At 48.4% G+C, this 24,512-nt stretch overlaps 1 protein-coding gene across 1 annotated transcript in view; it reads right to left on the reverse strand.

Annotated features, from left to right (window-relative positions):
• Positions 1–214: 214 nt before the first annotated feature.
• Positions 215–24,512, reverse strand: part of TMC3 (transmembrane channel like 3) — a 36,017-nt gene continuing 11,719 nt past the window's right edge. Inside the window, 19 exon segments of the mRNA XM_032469051.1 lie at positions 215–2,494; positions 2,496–2,805; positions 4,406–4,661; positions 6,072–6,114; positions 7,287–7,365; positions 7,970–8,095; positions 8,987–9,097; positions 10,985–11,113; positions 12,466–12,533; positions 12,830–12,958; positions 13,410–13,652; positions 14,048–14,126; positions 15,241–15,350; positions 16,730–16,877; positions 19,720–19,763; positions 20,477–20,624; positions 22,021–22,163; positions 22,268–22,366; positions 23,170–23,276. Of these exon segments, the coding sequence (XP_032324942.1) occupies positions 1,970–2,494; positions 2,496–2,805; positions 4,406–4,661; positions 6,072–6,114; positions 7,287–7,365; positions 7,970–8,095; positions 8,987–9,097; positions 10,985–11,113; positions 12,466–12,533; positions 12,830–12,958; positions 13,410–13,652; positions 14,048–14,126; positions 15,241–15,350; positions 16,730–16,877; positions 19,720–19,763; positions 20,477–20,624; positions 22,021–22,163; positions 22,268–22,366; positions 23,170–23,276 (2,897 nt within the window). The 3' untranslated portion in view covers positions 215–1,969.

Genomic DNA, 24,512 nt, shown 5'->3' on the forward strand with positions numbered 1-24,512 from the left:
CCAGTTCAGAGAAGAAAAAAATGCAAATGGCCGGTCAACAGAGGGGAAAACGCTACCAATCAAAGAAATGCAAAATAACTCAAACAACTTGGAACACGTATATTTTTTCCATCAGGTTGGTAAAAATGACATAGTGTGGCAATATCAAGTACTGGGGAGGCTGGGAAGAAAAAAAATGCCCCCCCATCCTCTGCAGAGGGAGTCTGCGTGGGGTCTGGGCACATGCAGACTCATAAAGGATCAGCTAGGAAAGCTGAGCGTGCTCCTCCCCTGTGAGCTAGGGAGGTCTCCTTTCAAAGGACCAGTATCCGCTTCTAAGTCGACACAAGCACACGGGCAGCAGAGGCTGTGTAAAAGATGTTCAGTGCAACATTATTTTTAGCTGCAAAGAAGTGGAAATGACTTCAATGTCCATCAGTAAGAAATGGATCAATATGGTACCGTTTATTCATATGATGAAATACTACGCAGCTGCTGTGAGTGAGCTGGATCTGTATATTTCTTCAACTGACCTCGAAAACGAAAATATGTACGATACATGCAGCATGACAGCATTTACCTAAGTAAGACATCCTCACGTATGGTAGATGAATCTTATACATCTATATTTACATGCACGCATACGACATACACGGCTGGCTGAATGGACCCAGGCTGAACTCCTGGTGGCAGGAGGGGAATGAAACTAAGTGTGGGGGTTAGAGCAGATTCTGATGACAGTTGTAACATCTCCTTTAATAATGATAGCAAAGTGGCCAGATGGGAATAAAGCTTCAACAGCGCCGACACAGTGGGGACACGGGCGCTTGTGCCGTTCTGCCTCTTTTAAATTTCTCTACATTGAAGTGCAGCCCAGTACTCAGTGCTGGAGTCGCTCACTGAAAGGCGATACACATACTCGCAGCCCTGGACATGGACTGGCGAGACTCGGGTTTTCTTAGGAATGCGGCAGGACCTGCTGAGTCTCTGATCCTGATGGAGCGGCTCCCCGCTCTCACACAGACGCAGGTGTCTGGAAGCAGGGCCAGGCTTTTCCCAAATACGTTTCAGTGTCCCAGGGAGCTCTCGGCCACGGCCCGAGACCAAGCACATGGAAGAGGGTGAAGATAAAAGTGCGGAGGGACGACCCTGGTTCTTTCCCTGGGGCTCACTGTCTGGATGCCATCAACATGGAACTTTCTGTGGGTGTACACTCCTCCTCCACCTACATGGAGGAACCCTGTGGGCAGTAGGCAAAAACGAGGTCAACAAACAGAAAGAGTTGAGAATTGAAAAGACAGAATCCTGAAGATAGTTGACGCCTGGGTCCAACTGAGCCTGAAGCCAGCTTGATTCCCACTCCTCCCAGTTAAAGGAACCAAGAAACCTTGGGAATTTTGTTGCCTCCAACCCAGGTGTCCTAATTAATACAGATACACAGCCGGGTAAACAGTATGGTAAGCTTTCAATAAATTTTAGTTACTCTTGACATTACTAACCTGATTATTGATATGAAATAACTGAGCATTGTGAAATCTTTACGAGCGGCCCACTCATTCCGGGGTGCTTGTCAGGGAGGGCTGAGTTTTGTTCGCTGAAAGACAACATCACAATACAAACAGTTCACTTGTGAGGTCGAGGACAAGCACACACACGTCGGGTGAAGCTTCTGCAACTAGATGAGCTGTCTGCCTTGCCAACGATTTGTGATCACCCTGAATGGAGGTCAAAGACTGAGGTTTTTTGAAATGATGGCCTAACGGGCCCGAGGTGCTGGACGCAGCCCACTCGCATGTGGTTGGTGTAGAACAGGGAGTCGTAGCTGTGTGAGTCTCGGGGCTGCGGCCAGCGGCCTGCGCAAGGCCCCGGGGGTCTCAGCTCCTGGCTGTGTTCACCTCTGTTTCCAGCAGGGGAGGGACCATGCACTGTCACACCATGCTGCACTCTAATGGGGCTCTGATCTCTACGAACGGGACTCCAGAAGAAGGCCCTAGACGTCTGAATAAACCAGGTCATGCAGATCCGTGGTCAGCTCCTGCCGAGATAGGGCCTTCCTCCTGCCGAGCTGGCCCGCAGACCTCAGGAACTTGCCATGGCTGCGGGTGACCTGGAGGTACTGGTCAGCGCTGCTGTTCTGCTGGTCACTGCTGGACGCTGCTGACATGGAGTCGGATTCTGTGAGGGACGGCTCGAACTTGGCCTTAACTCTGGGCTTCAGAGGGTGCTGTGGGTACTGGAAATTCCGGGAGCGTGGCTTTCTGTGCATGTACATCGGCCTGTCAAGATGGCCCTCGAAACCATCATTCCAAGACTTGTAATGTGTCCGTCTCTGGGGCTCGGAGGTCAGGGCCCGGCTTTCTAAACTTTGGCCCACATAAAAATGAGAAGCCCCGTGGAGGTCAGTCAGGGAGTGTGGGTGGAAAGCCTGCTCGAACACCTCTCTCCTCAGAATCTCGCCCTCTTCTTCACTTAGCTGTGGAGAGCGAGGCTGGCGGGAGGCCCAGGACACACACTGTCCGTGTGTTCCTGGGGTACATCTCCACCGTGTCCTCAAAAGCATCTACCTTGAAGTGTCTTTCGGGCCAGAAAGCTGACCGGTTTTTTTGGTGAGAGTCACGTTCATTAACGATATAGTATCTGGGGGCATGGGACCTGCGACCATGGGGCAGCAAGTCCGAGACCCCGGATCCAGGAAAAGGAGGGTTAATTTGCTGAATGTCCTTTTGGAAAAGAGGCTCTGAGTAAACATCTTCCACGTGCTTTGTAAACGTCCTAGGTGTGCAGGATCTGCTCCTGTGAAGCTCACCTGTGCTTGCATGTGGATACCTGAAAGACAGAGGTGGTTAAGCATCTGGGGCCTGGGTGTTCTCAGAACCCCGTGCCATCCCAGCACAGAGACCCAGGGCAGCAGTTTTCGCTGCATTTTCACTGCAGCTGGTTCTAAAATGTTCATGGGTGTCTGGTGGATTCCACGCATAGGAGCACTTGGAGGACTGGGCTCAACAGATTCCCTTCCTGCTGGAATTCTCAGGAGCCTTAGTGTGACGCTGTGCACCGTGAACCTCCACGGAGGGCAAAGAGTGTTGTGCTAATGTATTCATTATGGAGCCCTCCTTTTTCTGGTCCAGGAGCACACAGTGGGACTAGTCATGTGTAGCACAGAATGGGAACACTGCCCCTCGTCACCTCTGCCATGGAGCTGTCCAGCTTCTAGGACACTTCCTCTGTAGCCTACGTAGGCAAAGAATGTCCCAGTTCATTTCAGTAAACAAAGGATGGAAAGCCATCAGCCACTGCAGTAGCCCTGACGGTGCACCCTGAGGGGAATTCACGATAGAGAAAAACAAGATACTGGCCCTAGAGAGTAAAGATGCATATCAAAAAAATGACTGCAGTGAGCCCAGACTCTTGCCTCTTCCCATACATAGACAAGCACTAAAACCACTAACTTGAGATGTCAGGATTTTTTTTTTTTGTAATTAGTGCTAATTAATCTTTTGATATTATACTCTGCGGTTTTTTTCCCAGCAAAAAATTTCTGTATATCCTGGCTCCTTCCTGACCTCTTTGGGACAGTCCCTCAGAGCTATGCGAGAGGCCGTGTCCCAGGCCATAGTTCTTAGTAAGTCCACCGAATAAAACATAATTCTCAACTTTTAGGTTGTGCATTTTTTTTTTTCAGTTGACACCTACCCAAGACTATTGGAATCCCTCCTCCTTGTCAAAGCCCAATAGATACAAGAAAAGAACTCCTCATGTAGCAAGACTTCAAATTCGTTCTTAACTTAGTCATTGTCTTTTTGAAAAATCCAAAAAACCCAAACCCCTTATGTTTTATCTACACTGCTTTCACCGTGTTACATTCAGTTCAGATGTAACTCTCCAGCTGAGCTGGGGTCAGCACATCCTTCTGGATGTCCTCCCTCCGTGGAAGCCGTGCAGGATTCCCCTGCCCTCCTCGTATGCAGGTACGACTGAAGCAACAGACCTGTGTCATGTGGAGGTGAACCTGCCAGTTACTTGGCAGCCTAGAGCTAAAAGATCATCTTGCCAATATCTGGCCAGTCTGGAGTGCAAAAAATAAAGGACAAAAGCGTTTTTAAGGCATGCTCTTTTCTTGGGCTATGGAAATAAATACCCTAGGGTGGCAGGAAGGTTGGCTCACGGTTAGACGGCAGGAGGCCGAGGAGGAAGAGTTTGCCTTGTTGGGTGAACTTCGCCCCTTCATTTCTTCTCAGTGTCAGCTGTGGCAGCCCTTGACCTTGTGGCCTTCAGGCAGAAATGGAATTCAAGGCTCTCACTTCCTGAAACTGTTAAGACCTTTGAAGCCCTGGTGGCTTTTCATTCTGCGCTTTATGGCTCTGGGCCGTCACTGGTAGGTGTCACCCAGGAGGCAGGTTTCCTGCCGAGCTGCAGGTAAGCTCACCTGGTAGTGCTGGGCTCCAGCCTGGACTTGGAGAAGCCAGGGAGGGGCGAGGTGGCACTGCCGGGCCCTGGCCGGGGACTCCGGGGCGTGGGGTGGGTGACGGTCTCTATCCTGCTACTCTTGCTGCTTGATGAGTCGAAACTGACCACATTGCCGTTGTTCTGGGGAGTCGCCGGGTGAGTGGAGGACAGCTGGCTGCCGAGATCGCTGTCCTTTGGAAGCCTCTTGGTGCTCTCGTCTTGGGTTTGGATGCGAGCTGCAGGAAGAGGGAGGGTGATGAGAAGGCAAGCCCAAGGCAGGACACACTCAGGCTGGTGCAGCTGCAGGGGTGTCCTGACTTCCAACGGGGCGTCTCCAAGCAGCCGTGCGCACTTGCAGGCACACCTAACCCATGGGCGACAAACACTCCATGCTTCAGATCATTGCTTCACAGAGAGCCGGGGCTGGCAGGTTTGTGCAGGAGGAAGCCAACACTGCCCGGAAGCTTGCAGACGCATCATCTGATGCCCCCGTGAGGCCGAGTGGGTTACTCACCAGCTTTGGGGCTCTGATTCTTTATCTACTAAGCTTAGATGATAATTACGATTTTTTGGAAACGGTTCTGAAAAAACATTGTGGTCTTGAGCTGGTAAGTGGACACTGGACAAGGCTATAGCTACCCTGAGAGTTTATGGAAACCCTAGCTTTTGAAGACAAGTGGAGCTAAACTGAGTTATGCTCCATTAGCAAAGAAGACCTGACAGTTCCAGCGGAGTTTCACAGCAGGAGCTGCAGTCTCTCTCCCCAGCAGTTTTCACCTGCAGGCTGTTGGATGGGGCAACCACCACCCTTAGGCCCCCTGACTCTTACTCAGGCGTTTTCGTGGAAGGGATCAGACCTCTCCCACGTGGCTCTGCATTAAGGCGGACACACAGAGTGGGCCCACAGAGGCTTTTTGGATCTCATTCTCTTTCATCTTCTGGGGGACAACATGGACTGTGCCATTTCCCACTGCCCAGTGGTCCTTCCAGCTCACAGCAGGACCGGTATGTGGCCCCAAGTGGCCCACCTGCTTCCCTCCAGCTGCACCTGCCCGCTCTGTCCTCCCTTCAGCCCACACCAGCCTTTTGCTCCTCGTATTTCCATTCTTTGTGCAGGGAGGCTCTTTCCTTTTCCCTCGATGGGACGGGAACGAGCGCGTCCAGGTGCAGCTGGAGAAGACGGGAGGAGAAGGCGTGCCCGCTGGGTTTGGGTTTCTCACTCGGGAATCTCTTTTCACGGCTGGACCTGCCCACGTGGCTTTGCTTTGCAGGCGCGGCCCAGAAAGGACACGACTCAAGGGGCAGAGACCCTGGGGAGGGGGCCTTGTCAGGAAGATGTGGGCCACTGAGAGGAAGTGTGCAACAGTGCACAGGGCCGAGATGCTCTTACGGGTTTTCCCCAGGTTTTTGTGCTTCTCTCCTACTTCAACATTTCCTTCTGATTTCAGACATATTTTGGGGTTGTTCACAGGCCTGGGCAGGATGTAAAAATCATAGATTTAGATCAACATTTCTATCCCTAGATTTTACTTTAGTGTGTCTAGTTAGTCGTGAAAACTACAGTTCATCAGGAATTTTTTTACCAGTAGTGTCCCTTAAACTGCTGTGTTTTTAATGAGACAGTGGGAATTTTTGTTTGTACTTACCTTCTACCATTTGGGCAACCTTTTTCTTATCTTCAGATCTTGCCTAAAACATAAATGATAATCATATGTTTGTTTGGGGGTTAGCAGGAAGGGGTAACAAATCCTGTTCTTGGGGGCGGGGACGACGTATGCATCATGCTTAGATGCTGAGCCATGGCGGAGCTACTGCTGTCACCTGGGGACAGCGTGCTCTGGACTCAGGCCTGGTACTTGAATGAATCAATGCTGACACCTGAGCTCTGCAGTTTTATCCCTGGCAAGCTTTATTTTTAGGGGCAGCTCTTTGATAGACCATGTTTAGTTCCACTAAGAATGGTTTGCCTGAGACACAAAAGAGAAAATATGGCTCAACCACATGGAGGAGATGCATATTTCCCTAAAAATGCCCTTTGCAACTCCTAGTGCATGTCTTATTTGACTATTGATGCAATGAGTTGGTGTTTCTTCACGTGAATTGATATTCATGAGAATTATTTTTTTTTTAAACTGGGAAAGGTGGAAATTTTTTGCATGAGGTTCTGGGGCTGACTTGAAGCAGTCGGGTAACTGGGGTCAAATACAAGGAGGTGCTCACTCTTGGGGCTGTGAGAATGCAGGGTCGGTGTGACCCTGAGAGCGTGTGCGTCTCAATTTGGCATTTGCCTCCACCTAGTCCTGGCCCTAGGGGAGCATCTGGCTGTGCAGAGGAGGAGATATTATGGAACTGGGGAGTGCTGATCTCCCTCTGGCTGTCTAGAGATCTGTGGTTTGAGCCCCAGATGGGAGAGAAGGTAATGACAACTAGAATTGAAAAGGTATGAAAAAGGTGTGCCTTTGGTTCCAAACAGTGCCTTTGGACTCAGATGTCCAAACTGACACGGGACTGAGGAGGGACCTTCACCCCACCGCCCAGTCCAGTACAGCAGGAGAACAGTCCACCACCTTGCAAGCTTGATGTGGCCACAAGAGGGGTGCTGAAGTGCTCAGGGCATCAGCAAGTTGTCTTGGAGAGGAGGGAAGGCCCTTGGCAGGCTCCTTCCTGGCCATTGGGAGCTGTCCAGGGTATTCTTGCAAACAGCTCTGGGCAACCTGGTAGGGAGGAGCAGCCTTGTGCCCTAGCAAGTGGCCAAGAGTCCTGGTAATTTGAAAATGTGACCTCATTTGTATTCCCTGGCCGGTGAAATCAGTCAGATGGTTGACTCACATTCACAAGCACAAAGGTTACACAATACTTACGTTTTGGATCTGCATTCTGAGCTGGTGGTTGCTGAGCTTCAAGGATCTTGCGATGCTCTGAAGGTAATAGATGAGCATGCTAGGACGGAACAGCATGGAACAGTGAGGGTACTTCATCCAACTGAAAAGCCACGTTCCCTGCCAGAGGTGGGCTGCCCACGAACCATCCACTGTCCCCCAAGGACAAAAGGTATCCGTGAGTTCTCAAGCTGGGGAACACTGGGAAGGGGCTGCTTTTCAAAGCCACCCGCATTGACCTGGAATTCTGCACGGGCGATAGCGATAAGGAAGATGTGAAGACAGGAGAGCATCTTACAGTGTGTCATGTTAGGAATATTGGATCCACTGCTTGCTGCTCTTTTTCTTTAAGTTAAAACAAACGGATGCTACTCAGCTGTACTGTAAAATTCCTTTTTGATATTAAACTTCTGGAAAATGAGATAATGGTAGAAGCATTCAACCCCGTGACAGTGGCCAGGGCGATTGCCCAAATGCTGGTAGTGAATCAGTCATGTCGCACCCCCTTGGCCCTGGTGTGACTCCACGGCCCTCCTTAGGTCACCAGGCTCCATAAGTGACTTCTGAATGAACTCACTGATCTTTATGCGATTATTGGAAAGCAGCGCTTTCTTGTTGGCCAAACACGCAGAAGTACCCCCAAAGCTGGCAGGAAAGTTACTCACAAGAGCAGCAGCACGGCTGGCAGGATGACCACAGGGCTGCTGATGTACCCCACCACAGAGCCAAACCACGCGGGAAAGTCCTTGTTGATCGTCTCTGACACGATGTCATAAATTTTTTCTTGGCCACTGTCAGAAAGAAAACCATCATTCCAGATTATATTGCTTTTTGGCAGAAGGATCCTGTAAGTCATCAAAAAAAAAAAAAAAAAAAAAAAAGGCTAGCTGGCTAGAATCCAATCCTCCAGGTCAGCTACAAAGCTGGAGTAAATATCTGATGAATGTGAAAGACATGTAACATTCCTAAGATGATTGCATCTGAACTAGTCACTTAATTAACATGTAGGTTTGAGGAGGGGGTCAATGATCCCATGGTGTGTGTGTGTGTGTGAGTAATGTACACAAAGATAAACTCCAAATGTTACAGATATGCATCAAAACTGACTTAAAGCAAATGCTAGCTCGGTGGAGATAACTTTAGGGATTCCTGTCTTGGCGCAGTTAGATACTGCAGAATCAAAGGTGATGTGGACTGTCTTTTAATAGAAGCTCTCTGAGTTCTGGCAGGGAAGATGGCCCAGGCAGAATTTATTTCTAGCACTGGAGCAATGTCGCTTCCCTTGTTGATTCTAAGTGCACTGTGTCTTTTAAAGATGAGCGCAGAGATGATCATACTTGAGAGCAGCCTCCTTAGCAAGGAAAGGGCACTGGTCTTGGGATTCAAAAGACATGAGTTTATATTGAATATCGTGTAATCTATAATGAAAAAAATATGAAAAAGAACATGTACATATGCATGTATGACTGAACCATTATGCTGTACGCCAGAAATGAACACGACATTGTAAATCAACTATACTTCAATAAAAAATTCAAAAATACAAGATACAAGTTTGAAATTTTTTTCTCTGCTGTTGATCTGGGCTGTGAGCCAGAAAAAGAATTCAGTTCAAGGCCGGGGTCCTTCCCTGACAGTCATCAGCAGCTCCAGGCAGAGCTGACAGAACCAAAATAACTCACCTGAATGGCCCGCAGTTTAGAGAGGGTTTGTAGCGCACAATAGCAAAAATGGTTGGCAGCATGCACAGGAAGAGCATGAACAGGAGCATCGCCAGGTAGAAGTTGTTGGATCTGTAAAGAAATCAAGTGCCGCGCGTCAGGTTCGCTCCATGGCCAGCGGCCGATGACGCATATGCACCCCTCCTTCCAAAGACCGACACAGAAACTGCAGCCCTGACGCTTTGCAAGCAGAAAAATCCCTGCATCGCTGCCAAGGAAAGGGTCTGTTGTAAGATCATGGGCAGCTTAGCCAACCAGAAATCAGCGCCCAGAGGGACTTCATAGGCCATCCAGCCCAACCTGTCTGTCTACTAAGCACTTGCTGAGCACCTGTCACCTCAAACCAAGAGAGGGGTGAACCTGTGGCCATCACACAAGAAGCTTAATTCGGGGGAAAACCTTAGAATCTCTGCCCCACCCACCCGAATCCTTACCTAGTGGTTCCCTCTCCTGCTCCCAGCCTTGAACTTGTCCCCTATGTCTGAGGATGGCTCGTCACCTTCGTTATGGCTCTTGACTCTCTCACTTGGATGTCTCTCTCCACCTCTTTCCTCTCTGCTCCTGGCTGCTGGGGGTAAATGCCCTGCCTGATCAAGCCCTGGGCCCCGGGCCCTCAGTGTCAGGGGGCTTGGCTGCCCAGGCCTCCCCTGTGTTCAAGGCCCTGTACACGGTTCTGCAAAGAGAATGGGTGGTCTGTCAACCTGGAGGATCTCAGCCAGCACTCTCTGTCCCTCTGTCTCTAATGAAATAGACTGGACTAAAGGGAACAGAAAAATATCAGGGCACATAGGATGTAGGGAGTAGGTGACTGTCAATTTGTGGAAACTTTCTCTCTCTATACACACATTCTCTCTCTCTCTATGTATATATACTAAATATATAGATACTATGTATGTGTGTGTATCCATTCATACATGTTTGTATGTATGCATATTTACTATGTATATATGTATGCATGTATTTATATATGCAAACACACATATAAGTGGTTATACACATGCTATACAAATTATATACAAAATATATACATATGAATGTATGCATCTCTGTGTACTGGTCACTAGGTAAAATATAAATACACTGTCATGCTGGCTATCATCACGAAGTCTGAAAGCCACTGATACACACCTGCATAAATAACGATTATGTAAAAATTAAATAAATGACTTTCAATCAAGGTGTTCAAAATATGTTATGAATTCACCAAAATGGCTAAAATGAAAACTGCAGAGAAGAACAAGTGTTGGCAAGGTTGTGGGACAACTGGGACACTCAGGTGACGCTGGTGGGAGTGGAAAGGGCGCCACTGCTTTGGAAAACTGGTTGGCGCTGTGGACTGAAGGTGATTGCATGCGTGGTCCACAAGCCAGCGAGTGCACGTCTAGGTATGCGGCCCACAAAGGACGCTCCTGAGAATGATCACGTTATTCACTGCAGCTGACAGGAGGATGGGTGAAGAAACTGGGGTACACACCCTCAGTGAGGTGATCTCACAGGCACAATATCGAAGGAAAGAAGACAGAAACCGAGGAGCTCATGCTGAGCGTGATTCCGTTTACATAAAATTAAAAACTGGCTGAAGTGATGATGCTGTTAGATTGGGAGCGACTGAAACTGAGTACAAGGAGGGTTTCTGGGGCTGTTCTCAGTCTGGTTCTTGAGCTGGGGGCTGGTGACAGAGTGTGTTCAGTTTGTGAATATTCATCAAGCCAAATATTTGTGATTTGCACACTAAAGTGCAGTCAAAAGTTTTAAAAGATGTGCCACGAGCTTAAGGAGAGTCACGATTAATTCCCAGGGTGGGGCACTGGCCTTGGCTTCAAGGAGGAAATGAAATTGGAGGGCAGACAAGATTTGGGCAGGCAGAGAGTTGGGGAGACCCCCTGGCTGGAGGGTGCCCTGCATAAGTCGAATGTGGGTGATGGAAGGTCTCTGGGCAGCAGATTTACGCTCACTGACCTGGAGGCACGGAAGACTTGCTGGTGGGGCACGTTGCAAGTCAGCACAGCCCAGCTCCGCAGGTACATGAGCCCAATCAGCTTGAGCACGTTGAACGCAGGGAGACAGGGGGAGAAGAAGGCCCCCATCCTGAAACCACAGGGCAGGGCAGTTAGCTTCTGTTCTCCTCCAGTCTCTCTTGATTCTGAGAGCTTGAGATGCACACTCTGCACTTAAAGAACTGGAGAAGCCCCCGAACGCCCGGGACCCCAACCCTCCACCTTCTGGAGATGAGTCACTTCTGCAGATGAGTAGTGATCCTATTTTAAAATATCCTCTCAGCATAGGGGTGCTAAGGGCTGGTCTCTGTCGTCCCACTTAGCAAAGGAAAGGTCCTCTTTTGGGGAATAGGATAAATAGATAGCTAGGTATCTGGCAAGCTCTAGATTTGGCCTGTCTGTGGTGAAGGGTGACGTTAATAAATTATTGACTTTCAGGTTTAATCAACGTGTGTAGAGCAGCTACTTTTGTTGGACCTTGTGCTAAACATCTTCACATATTTTAGCTCATTTAATGAAGTTCGAGATTTGCAGATACTAACTGCTATCTACAAAACAGATAAAAAGCAAATTTCTTCAGTACAGCACAGGGAACTATATTCAATATATGTAGTAACCTACAATGAAAAAGAATGTGAAAATGAATATATGTATGTATATGTGTGACTGAAACATTACCCCGTACACCAGAAACTGACAGATTATAACTGACTATACTTCAATTATGTATTATTTTTAATACTGTATTTGTGAAAACACATTTCAAAATAAGTGGACTGTAAGAATATAGAATTTGAGTAAAGGAATATTATGTAACATCTCTCAATTCCCCCTACATCTTACTGAATGATTAGAAAGAGAGATTGCGTTAAATTCTGAATGTTTGGAACATCCAGGGTTCCTCTTTTTCCTTTGCTTGTATGTTAACAAATAGCACTATTGGCGGTCTAGCAGGGAAAGTCAGAGATGGAGGGACGATTAAGGGGCTCCCTGCCGTGCCCCTCCAGACACACATCCACGTGGAGTGGATGATCTCTTTCCACCTTCAGTGTCTTTAGGAACTGCCTTGGCTGGGAGTTGCCCTGAATGGGCAGACGTCCCACGTTCCCGGTCTCCCCCTTGGATGGGTCTGTCAGTTTAGGGGATGGCTGTGCACCTGGCCTCGGTGTCTAAGTGAAAATATGGAGGCAAGGGGGAAGCAAGAGTAGGGGGCTAAGGGCCCAAAAATGGACAATTTCCTTCATCATTCCTTTCTGTAAAATGCTTAGAAAACCACGACTAAAATGACTAGACATGTGAAATAGTTCAGTTAGAAACTGTTTACATCCTTTCTGGATTCTTATGACTGTGTTTTTTACTGTCACGTCCCGTCCAGACTAAGTAAATTAAAATCTTAGCCCAAGTTAGATGTAAGCAGAGGCAGGGAGAAGCTTTGACACCTACCAAATCATTCCTTGGTTGTAGACTAAATGTAACACATTCTCTGCTATTTTGAATTCTCCGTATTCGGGCTGCAAGAGAAAATGAACTTCTGCATCAAAAAACGTTCCAGAACTCTTTGCATAAACCAGTTCATTACAGCCACACACATCCAATTCTTTGCTCACACAGATATACAGGGATCACTGTCCATGTGGCCATCCCAGCAGACAGTGATGTAAGAAAGAAATGGAAATTCAGCTTTGTATACCCTTTCCCTCTTCCTTCACGTATTTTCTCCTGGCCACATCAGTTTCCCTGGATGGACATCAGGAAAGGGTGGATCTAGCCATACGAACCTCCCCAGTGGACACGGCATCTTACTTACAAACTTGCTTTCCAGGTCCCAACACCAGTAGTCACTTAAGTACCGAACGAAAAGTCCTCGGAAGAAGTCTATGAGCAGAATGCTGGCCACGGTGAAGAGCATGTCGATGATGGAGAGCTTCAGCAGCTCCTGAAACACAGGTGTCCTCGGATGCCCCCACGCCCTGCCCCTCCCACCCTCCACCTCTTCCTCAGGGCCCCCCCTTCTCTGTTCACTCCCATGGCTTGAGCCACTGGGTCCCCTCCAAAGGCAACTTCATTTTTGGTACACAAAGGGGGCTCAATAAATATTTGTTAATTTGAATTTTGACATCTGAGGCCAGCATTACCAAAACCAGGAAAAAATCCTATGCTTCTGAACCACAGGAGACTACTCAAGGTGTTGTCACGGGATGATACCTTGGGGTTGAGATTCTCTGGACAAGGTTATATAGCGAAGGTGAACGGCAGAGTGGTTCTGAGCGCTAAGTTTGGAGCAGATGCCTGGGCTCGGGCCCTCATCCTGCTCTTTACTATCTGTGTTTTGGGGTTAAGTGATGAAATGGACGTGGAAGGGCTTTATAAGGGAGAAAGGGAGGCACCTGCCCAACGTAGGTCTCCCAGCACTGGTCCTGTGGACGCTGGGTGGAGACGGTGGTCTTGTTGGCCCCTGAGAGAGGTGAGGTGTAAGTTGGAACATTGGCCTCTTCCAGAGCCCAGGTGCTGTTTCTCCTGAGCCCTACCCCAGGCCCAAGCGTGGACCATTTCTCTTCTTCAGAGGCAGCCCTGGTGGCGAACGTGGCAGAATCTGTCCAGTGACTTGTGCTATTTTGGGAAGCAGCTTCCTGTGGAGAAAGAGAGGGAAGAAAAAAAGGTTGTCCGTGTATTTATAAGTAAGAATCTATCATGAATACCAAGGGTATCATTGCATTGCTTGGGAATAATCTGTCTCTGTCTCTTTCTATCTAGATATAGATCTATATCTAGATATACATATATCTGTGTATATATATGTGTGTGTATCTGTGCATGTCTGTGTATGTGCATATATGGTATTTGTGTGTACATGTGTACATGTGTACATGTGTGTCTGTGTATGTGTGTGTCTGTGTAGTGTTTCTGTGTACATATGTATACTTGTCTTTGTGTGTGTATATGTGTATGTATGTGTGTGTGTGTGTGTGTGTGTGTATGGGGGGGCAGTGGTTGGCTGGGCAAGTGCCCAGTGGGGAGCACTCACCTCAATGCTCATGCTGTCAACTTTGTCCAAGAGGGCGATGATCAGACTGTAGAGGTTTCCCAGATACAACACAAGGACCCTGAAAGCCACAAGCCCACCTTGAGAGACCAGAGCATCACACAAAATCCACGGCTCTAGACCGACCACAATTTAGGCAGGATACAAATTCGGGATCCCAGTGGTCTGATTCTGAAATCCTAGCTGAACCCGCCAGACAGGCGCTGAGAGGCCCGTGGGCACAGCTCCACCTGCTCATAGGTGGGCAACCATGAGAAATGGAATCTGCCAGCAGCCACCTCAATCAGCCAATGATCGAAGACTGGATGCCGGTTTCCCCAGAGTTGGAAAGTTTGGAAACACATCACTGAACCTCCTAGGATGCAGCCTTGAGTCTTATCAGAAACCTGCCTGGGAAAATGAGATGAGAAAGGAAAGTGGCCGGTTTACAAATCCCTCATAGGACAGAGCTTAGCGCTTGGAGAATCATGAAGCCAAAGCCAGTTGGTGAAAAAGAGAAAAGCAGATTTAACATGAGGAAAAGACTCCAGATGAAAGCTTTGAGTTGCCCAGCCCCACAGGCCTCCTGATCTCCGCAGGGGTAGAGCTCACACCTGTGACCACCTGTGTGCAGGGGGTGAGCAGGGAAACAGAGCGAGGGCATCTGGAGGGGGCATCTCTGTGATTCACCTTGGCTTCCCCTGTGCACTGTGGAAGGAGTCCCTTGGGCACCATGGGGACCCTTCCATCTCTGTGTTCACAGTACCTGGCCCCGGGCAAGACCCTCAGAGTCAGTTTGGCCGGCGTCAGCTAAAGGAAGCAAAGTATTATGTTTGTCTCACGTCTGGAAAAACAGCTTGGGTTTTTCTTACTCTGCACAGTCAACCCATGGAGGGACTGGAAGTGAGGCAAACAGGGCATGTTTTCCATCACCTTCTGTCCTCTTTCCCTGGTATCTGCTTTTTCTGCCTATTCCTCCCTCTTCTCCGGCCCCTCCTCTCTCCCTGCCTCCCCTCCCTCTTCCTTCTCGCCCTTCTCTCCTGTGGTATCCTGCTTGAGATGCATCCACAGGGGAAGTTCTGTGCTAAGTTTTGGGGGGAACAAAGCAAGCCCTGGCTCTCGAGGGACTTAGATCCCCCCATGGGTGGCCAGGCAGGTGACCCCCAATGAGGCATCTCCCAGCAGGGTGGCCGTACCTCGCCAGCTGGAAGCGCAGCGTGGTCCGAGGGTGGTACATCTCCAAGGCGGCGATGAGGTCGAAGGCTGATGGTGCCAGCATGGTGACGAGGGAGACCACCACGCTCACCTACCAAGAGAGTGCGGGCTAGGCTGAGTTCCTTGGGGTCCAGCATCCCAGCCTCCTTCACCTCACAGTCGGTCTCTTAGCCTAATACTTGGTCGGGGGTATTCTGAGGGTCATGCAGTTCTTGCATGGGAACCGTCCCCCAAATCTCTGCTAGTTTGCTATTTTCAAAAGGCCGCTGCCACTTTGTCATGGGTCGATTCCTTTCAGGACGGCTCCTTAATCTGAAGACATGGGGATGTGCCATCCGGGATTCACTGGCTATTCTGCCACCTTCCCCAACGACCATCTCGTTCTATTTATCCTTCCCTTCGCTTGGATGGAAGAAGGAAATAACTGCAGCTATTATGAATAGAAAAGAGGAAATTTAATATCCGTTCTGTGCATGGAAGATGAATTGTCTAGTGAATTATGCCTGGCTCTTGTTTTTCTGTACGTCTGACAAATGAACGAGGAGATTTAGCTGGTATCCAAGAGGTGTGAGCTAAAGTAAGACATAGTTTATGAATAGAGCTTCAAAAAACTTGTCTATCTGTTTAGATACCTCTCTGTGTCAGCCATCGACACACAAGCACACATTTACAGAACCCAGTTCATTGATGCAAAACAGCAAAAGATGTGGGATAAGACCGTCTAATGCAGTCTCAGACTTTGAAAAACTACTGTACGTTGAGGATAAATTTATAATCACCGTATCACCTGCACACTTTGTTTTTAAATCCCAAAGATGATGGTCATTTTCATACAAGTGGTCTGAGAGGCGGCATTTGTGTTATTTCTGCTATTCAAATCTTATAGGTAAGTTGGACCAAGTTTTCAGGACAACAGTCTTCTAACAAATATTAAGAATTATAAAATTGTCCATAACATTCCCCTTGGTGATTTTTTATTAATGGGAATATTCACCTAAGTGGAGGGAAAAGATCTTAAAAAAAAACCAAGTTATTGGCATAGAGATGGTTCAGGAATTGTTATTTGTGATTTTGAAATATGGAAACCACCTAAACGTTCGATAATCACCACATAGTCAGTTTTGTCCCACATGATGGAATACAGTGCAATGTTAACGCAAGTCTAGGTGAAGTCGGTGTCTGTGACGTGTCTATGGAAAAACATCAAGCGAGAAAAGCAAAGCACGGTCAGCAGCAAAACTCAAAGGTGAAGCACGTGCAAACACAGGAAGGTGCTTCTGAATCAAAAATCTTCCCTGATTTAGACCAGGGAAATAACTGAGCCAAGCCTGGGGGGTGCCGCTCTACCTCCAGGCCCTTGTGGTCTGCGCTCTAGAACAAGCAGACTACAATTTTTCTGTGGTGCGTTTCCAGCTAACCCACTTAAGAAACACCATGGAAACAGAGGGGCGGCTCCTGCGGCGTGGGTACCTCGTTCTTTTCCCAGAGCGTCAGCTCCTTCTTGGACTGCTCCAGCTTCTGGGACCGGTCCACCACGAAGTAGATGAGATAGATGCTCCCAGCCAGCGAGAGGAGCACCAGGATGTTGGCAACGACCCTCAGGCAGATGGTCACTGCCCTGCGGGGAGAGGCAGGCGTGAGGGCGGTACACGGCGCTCTGCCCGGAGCATCTCAGTGCACAGACAGCGCCAGGTAAGCCCGGGAACACATTTACTGCCAAGTGGGTTCTCTGCCCTGAAGAATCAGAGCTCTTTCTTCCCCCCAGAACTCCTCATCTCTTAAGAGATCAACAGTGAGTTATAAATCTAAGCCACCAGCCTCAGTGGGGCTTTAAACACACACACACACACACACACACACACACAAACAGATTCTGGAGTCTGAGTATTTGGGTTTCAGTCCTTGCTTTGCCACTTAAAATTGGAGTCCTGTCATATGCATATTTCAGTTATAGGAGTTCAAGTTCGGGGCGGGGGAAGGGAGAGGTAATGACTCCACCTTGCACCATGCACGCACTTGCTTGTTGGTTAGCTGTCTTTTCCCTCTAGAATGTAAGCTCTCAACTTTGTTTTTCTAGTCTTGCTCACTGCTGTATTCTCACCTCTTAGAACAGACCCGGCGCAGCTGAGCACTTCACAATGACCTGCTAGGTGAGCAGGTAAGTCAGGGAGCGGGACGCGGGCTCCTCCCTTCCTGGCTGCCGGGCCGCAGGCGGTGAGCGCGGGCGGCTGTCCCAGTCAACCGTGATGCTACTGTTTACCTACACTTTTCCAGTGTCACCTGAAAAAATCTGCTCTTTCCAGCGCTGCAGGAAAACCCACGGATTCCAACTGCCTTATTTTTAAGGCATCTTCTTCTGACTTTGGGGCCAGTCTTAGTCTGTTTCCCCTGAAAGCAGAACCTCAGGCAGAGGGGTGTTTGCGAGTAGTTTTTTGGGGGAAGTGATGACAGAAAGTGAGTGAAGGTCTGGGAAGTGCGACAGGAGAGAAAGGCCGCAGGACAAGGGGTGTGGTGGTGGAGCTGGGCGTATGAAACGCAGCTGGGAACTGGAACTGCCGCCCAGGGTGATAAAGAGAAGCAATTGTTCTCTGATCCTGTTCCCTCCTGGTCCAGGGCGACCCCAGAGCACTAACTCCCAGCGTTGCACCAGCCTGTTAGGTGCCCGTGCGTGCGCGTGGACTGGGATCTCACGGGCGCCCCACGCTGCAGCCTCGGAGGAGCCCTGGGCAGTGAGCAGTAGGCACCAGCGAGGGGTCCGAGCCGTGTGTGTGCAGCCGTTGGCAGACCGCCTGGCAGCAGGGGCTGGAGAAAGAGATGTGGCCCGGAGGTTTGGGGGGGCACATGAGAAGTGTACCATCCCCTTCCCACAGGGCGTTTCCACCCTCTGGGTGACTTGGGCAGGTCATGACATCTTTTACATGCATCTTAGCCCTTCCTCTGTGTAATGAGGAAACTCACTCCTAAATGAAATGATAAATGCCACCTTATTTTCCAGTGGAGGAGAGCTTTAGGTAACAAATCATAGAGCACTGGAGATGGAAGACTCCAGGGTAAGGTCCATTCATACCATCTTAGTGCTTCTTCCCTGTCCCCCGACCACGCTGTCATCATTTGTAGGGTCAGGCGACCCACGTGGTCCCCTGAGGCAGGTCCTGCACATATGGTCCCTCTCTTTCTTCCTCCTGCACTTGCTGGTCCTCATGGTGATCGCACCAGCAAACGCATGTGCTGGGCTTGCGGGAAAGTAGCCAGTCACATGTTAGTTTCCCCTCTCTCCAGCCTCTTCCTTCCACCTCCTGCTGTAATACCCTGGATATCCCAGAAGGCCTATTACACATCTGTTCTCAAGTTTTGACAGAATCAGGAGGCTTCAGGATTTGTTTGTGGAAAAGAGATGAGAAATAGGTTTTTGGGTTGACGTGTTTCCTATAATAACGAATCACTGAATGAGATGTTTTTGAACTAGAGTGGATTTGGGATGGCTGTCGCTTTCAAATTTCAGGGAATGTGAAAATCACCTGTGAGTTTTGCTTTGCAATACCTGCTAAAAATGTGGAACCTTGTGTCTGACTCCTAGAGGTTTTATCGCAGTAAATCAGGGTGGGAGCCAAAGGGGTCTGTGTCTGCAGTGCCCACAGGTGATCTGATGTGGGTGGGCGCTCTCCACCCGCTGAGAAGCACGGAGGGAGTCCTATTCCTTCTTTTCATAGGTGCAGAGGTGGGGGCCCAGAAAAGTCAAGGGGGTTTCGAGGTCACAATGACAAAGCAAGGGCTACAATCCCTCCTCCGACTCCCTGGGGAGAGTCCGTCCCACCGTGACACCCCTGCTCCTCGCAGGGGCAGGGTGTTTGGCCAGCTCCCTGGGTCCGCGGCGTCCCTCTGGACAGGTCTTCTGCAACGTAGGAACTAATCGTGGGGCCCAAGAGCCACCGAGGGTGTTGGATGGGCAGGCGTGTTTGTCCCAGGAGGACAGGGTCACTCCCCTGTCCTGGGAACGGCCCTTCCGTGTCATCAGCGCTGGCTTCACCCTCACCCAGGAGGCCCTCCCAACCTTGAGAAGAGCTTCAAATCTGAGAGGTCACCTTAGACGCTTCGTTACCAAGAAATGCATGCGGTTTGTGTCTTAGGACGTCAGAGATTTGTCGCTAAATAAAATTAGTCTTTGCTTGCTTTAACAAACTAGAAATTTGTGCTAAAAAGGCCTCTTTTATAAGCAGGAAGCAGCTCCTTCTCAGACCTCTCATCCTTACTGCAGGATCTATGAAAGGAGGAACAACTCCTAAATATACTGCTCTGGAGAAATGATGGCGTCCTCACAGGCCACATCACCAGAAGGAGAGATGTTAAGAAGAAAGAAGAGCTGCCTGACAGTGTGTGGAAATAAGATACAGTCTGGTGATTTTGGTACCGAATTAAAACAGCTTATCAATGTACTCAATACGGGGAGTCTTAATACATACAGGTTTTTGCTTTTCTTCTTCTCCTGTTCTTCCAGAATAGCCTCCTTTAAAGAAAGACACATTCGGTATTGAGAGCTTGGCATTCTCAATAATCATAAATCTTTATACATTGTTTATGAAAGAAATGATTTATCCAGTATTTTCAATCACGACTTCAATGCCTAGACTTCACTCTATAAGATTCTATTGATATCAGTGCTTTATCTAATAATAACTAGATAAACAAATTGGGGATTGGGAAGAAGAGATGGAGAAGTAAATTACTTAGATCACTGAAATGATCTAAATGATTTTTTTTTCTCCAAAGGGGGCACCATTTCGCTGTCTGTGTTATACAGTTGACCCAAGTCTCTGAATGCTTTCAAGTGCTTTATCTTCTAAGTTAACACTAAAAGCGTAAATCTCCAACATATATGTATTCACTTATTGACAAGTTAGAGACATGCCATGTGGTAGTAATCTATTTTGCAAATTATCAGAGATGCATTGAAACTTTAGAAGGACACAATCAAAAAAAAAAGATAAAGAGAAGGTCCAGGATTGTCCTCCTGTACTGCACTGGACTGTCTGGGGCGTGGTGGCGGGGGCGTGTCGCCTCACCGTGGGGACGGCCGCCCTGGCCTGTGAGCGCTGCGGGGAGAGGACCACCGGCTCTCCCAGCAGAGGGCCCTGGCTCACACTGCAGCGGTCGCGGTGCGCAGAGCACCGGCCCCGCGCCCCTCCCTGGCCGCCCCGGCAGGCTGGCGGGCTTACTCACCCGGATGCTGTTCACAATGGCCGCGGTTTTGCTCTCTGCCGCCTCCGGGTTTCCAATGAGGTAATCCCAGGCACAGAACACCCGCCAGCAGAACGTGTAGTTTTCACTGGACGCGCTGGCGAGGCTGGTGCGGGAGTTCTTAGCCATCCTGCAAGAGAGGATCCGGAAGGGGTCACGCGTGCACAGTGCCAGCAGTCAGCCTAGCCCCTGGGGGCACAGAGCCGGCAAGCACAGCACTGGAGGGATTCAGGGCTCGTGTCCTCAGCCAGCCCCTCCGAACAGTGTGAAGACGCCAATGGCCCATCCTTGGCTGAGGGTGTTGGACAAGTGGTCCCACCACTGTGGTGGCTGGGAGGTCCCTGAAGGTGTGGGCACATCTCTGTGCAGCTGTGATGGTGAAACAAAATTCTCTCCTTTGAGCTGAATCAGTCTTTTTGGAGTTCCCACTGAGGGAAACGCTTCTCCACCTCACCAGCATGGGGGGTCCCTCTTGTACACGACACTTCCTTGTATGGGAAGGCAGGAGCCATGCTCCCTCCTCAGGCGCAAGTCCCTGTCCATTAGACCATCTCTCCTGTTACAGGTTTTTACCTCTCCTCTCCACCCCTATTTCCTGCTCCTGAGTTCACTTCAACTTGTCTCTTAAATTGTAACATCCAGCAAAGAGTCTGTCTTCTAGGTGGAGTCTTGAGGCCACCTGGAGGCTAAGCTGGAAAGCTTCCCGTGAACTGAAGGTCCTCAAGTTGCTATGCATTTCCTTAGGTTCTTGTTTGTTTGATGATGATGGTGGTGATTGTTTTATCTTTTTTTTAAAATCCCAATCAATTCTACCGGCACGTTGCTAAAATGCCACAAGGGGCATTGTGCTGAAGACATACTAGTACCCAGGAATCAGAGAGAAGTGGCAGGTGAGCCAGGCTGGTGGAGGCCAGGCTCTCCCTGGGCTCAGAGCCTCTCTGGCAGTCTGCATGGATCTAGCCCCCTACACGGAAGCACAGAATGTGAAAGCTGCAAGGGAAACTGGGAATTTTCTGAGCCAACCTGCCCATTTTACAGCCATCTGCCCAGAGAGGGGAAGTGAGTAGCTGTGGTCTCACGAGGGGGCAGTGCAGGACTCCTGCCCCAGCCAGTTTGCTTTCTTCCCGCTGTGCCTCCTCTCAGTACCGAACTGCATGTTCGACTGCATCACAACACAGACAAGAGGTAAACATACACTCAAAGGAGGATGCTTTGCTTTCTGCAACCTCTGGTCACCCAGACCATCGCGTGCACATCGCTATTAGTGCAGTTACTACATTGTCTCAAATGACACGAACTGTTACGTCTATGAGATTCTTGCCTCTCCACATCCAACGCAGAGCCCGGCACAAAGTAGTAAGTATTCGATCAGTGTGGGTCGAAATGAGCATATATCTCTTTTATCCGTGGTCTCCTCGTCTGTAAAATGGGCAGAGCTATGCCTTAACTTTACATGGTACTGATAAAATTAAATGAGATCATGTGTATCATTTTGCATCATGTTTTGAGAAATTCAGCAGACATACTTTTTTAAGAGAATGATGAAGCTGTAAGCAAACACTGCCATCCCCACCAGGAAGTACGCCAAGGGCAGCCGGTAGCCCGCTCTCCCGATCCTCCTCTCCTTGCCGTAGTAGCCGTAGAAGAGGACAGAGTACTGGAGGTAACCCTGCAGAGAGAGCCCTCGGGGTCACTGCTGACTCCCAGGTCCCAGCACGCAGGCCCACTCACCCACTCCCTCAAGGCGGGGCTGTGGCCAAGCCTGAAACTCACCCCCAGGGACCAGACGGTGTCCAAGTCTTGGGCAGATGCCACATGCTCCGTGGGGATGGTCTTGCTGGCTGTGCTTCCAAAGGGTTGGCCTGCAATGAGCTGGTGAGACAGGAAAGGATGTCACGTGGTCCTCTGAGTGGGAGGGACCAGAAGAAAGGGGGCCGTTGATCTCCATGCCCCGGAGAAGATGCTGCACATGTGAGATTTCTCGGGAGTGGATTCTGCTTGATTCCCATTGATGGAAAATTAATCACGGGTGGCCAGATTTTCTTTTTGCCTGATGGGGGCCTGTCTGGGTGTACTCTCTCTGGGCTGGATGTGGCTTCTATGGGTGGAAGATTGAGGCCACCAGGTTTCTATAAAGGCATAGGAAATGGCCCCATTTACTTTGGGAGGAGAAAGTTTAGTTGAGAAATGGGTTTTATGTTAACATAATGCCTGCAAACTGGCCCATAAGCCAAATCCAGCCCATAGCCCCTTTCTGTATGGCCTGAGGGCTAAGTGTGATTTAGGCATTTTGAAATGGTTAGAAAAAAAAATCAAAGAATAGTATTTTGTGATATTTAAGAATGATACAAAATTTAAATTTCAGTATCTGTAATAGAACTTTATTAGAACACGGCCACACTATTTAGTTACCTACCGTCTAGGACTGCTTTTGCACTGCACGGTAGTTTTGAGTAGTTGTGACAGAAACCACATGGCCCACAAAGCTGCAAATATTCATTACCTGGCCCTTTACCCAAAAAGTCTGCGAGCCCTATTCTAACGCACAGATTGTCCTTCCCACGAGGATAATGAGGGCAGCTGTTTTATGCTACAGCTCTAAACGTCTCTTCTTTTTAAAAACGTCTCTTCTTTTCAACAAATGGCACTTCCTACTCTCCTGAATTACTTCTTACCTCTGGAATGACAATGAAAGCACCTGTCATAATCGTGAGCACAATATTAATTCCAAATAACCATCTCAAGAATATGAAATAAGAGGCAACACCAGATCCAAAATGACCTAAAGAGAGACAAGAAAACGAGAACAGCTGATATAAAACCCACGCAGTGCAAGAAGTTCTCTGTGAAGTCACACTGATTTTCCTTCTATCAACACGACATAGTGAGAACTCCATCACTGTACCAGTCAGGGTGTCCCACCCAAATGATCATTTAGATGGATTAAGATGTTCAGTAATATCGACATGTAATACATGCAGAAAAAATTCCAAATTTAATAATTATCCTAATGAGATACTCATCTAGAATGCTGTTATCAAATTAAAAACATTTCATGTATGTTCGGAAGTATTAATGTCCTTCGAGAATTTGATATGTGTATTTTTTTATTTTGCATGGTTTTGAGAATTCCAAGGATTTTTCTTTTATCTTAATTTCAAAATGAGTAACACTCCGCTGAATATTAATGTTAGGGGAACCTGGGTGAAGGGGTTAGGGGAACTCTCTTTGCCACTTTTCCATACGTCTAAAGTTATTCTTAAAAAGTGCATTTAAGAACAAATTTCTATTGAGAAAATAAGGGAGCGTAGAAGAAGCTGGATGAGGATGTGGGTGATATTTCGATGACTCTGGGAGCAGGTAGACTTGTGCCATACTTAAAAAAAATAGTCTCAAATTTTTATTTCAAATCTAGCTTGTTTGTCATAATAAGTAGAAAAACATAAAACATCACAAAGAAACCCCCAAATTACCTATTACAAGGTCAGTAAATTAAAATCACTACTAGAATTAGTTTCTGGTAAACTTTTAGTGTAACCCTTCATTATTATTCCATATGTATACTTTTTTGGCATAAAACTGGCATTTCTCTACAACACGCATCTTGAGTTATCAATATATTACAAGCATTTTCTCATGAAAGCTACTTCCCTACAAACTGAATTTTATTGTCCCAGCAAATGATTTTTCCATACATTATTTAACTTCTCCCCCACGACTTGATAGTCCCGAAGTGTCTAACTTCTCATAGGTAGAGTATTCACTAGGATAAATAACTACAGGAAGCAATTTCCGTCTAAGGTCAGGCTTCCTAGCAGCAGAGCCTGAGGAAAGGGTTCAGCTAACGTGATACATTAAGGAAGTGCTCTCAGGAGAAAGGGGACTGGGGATCGGGGGTGGTCAGGGAGAAAGAACTAAGCAGAGATGTGGTCTCAGCTGGAGCCTGGCTTAGCCTGATCGCATGGGGAGCTCTGCAGGGCAGGTTGCATCACAGAGTTGAACCCCTTTCAATAAAAAA

Source organism: Camelus ferus, chromosome 27 (assembly GCF_009834535.1).
Source record: "Camelus ferus isolate YT-003-E chromosome 27, BCGSAC_Cfer_1.0, whole genome shotgun sequence".
Classification (NCBI taxonomy): Eukaryota; Metazoa; Chordata; class Mammalia; order Artiodactyla; family Camelidae; genus Camelus; species Camelus ferus.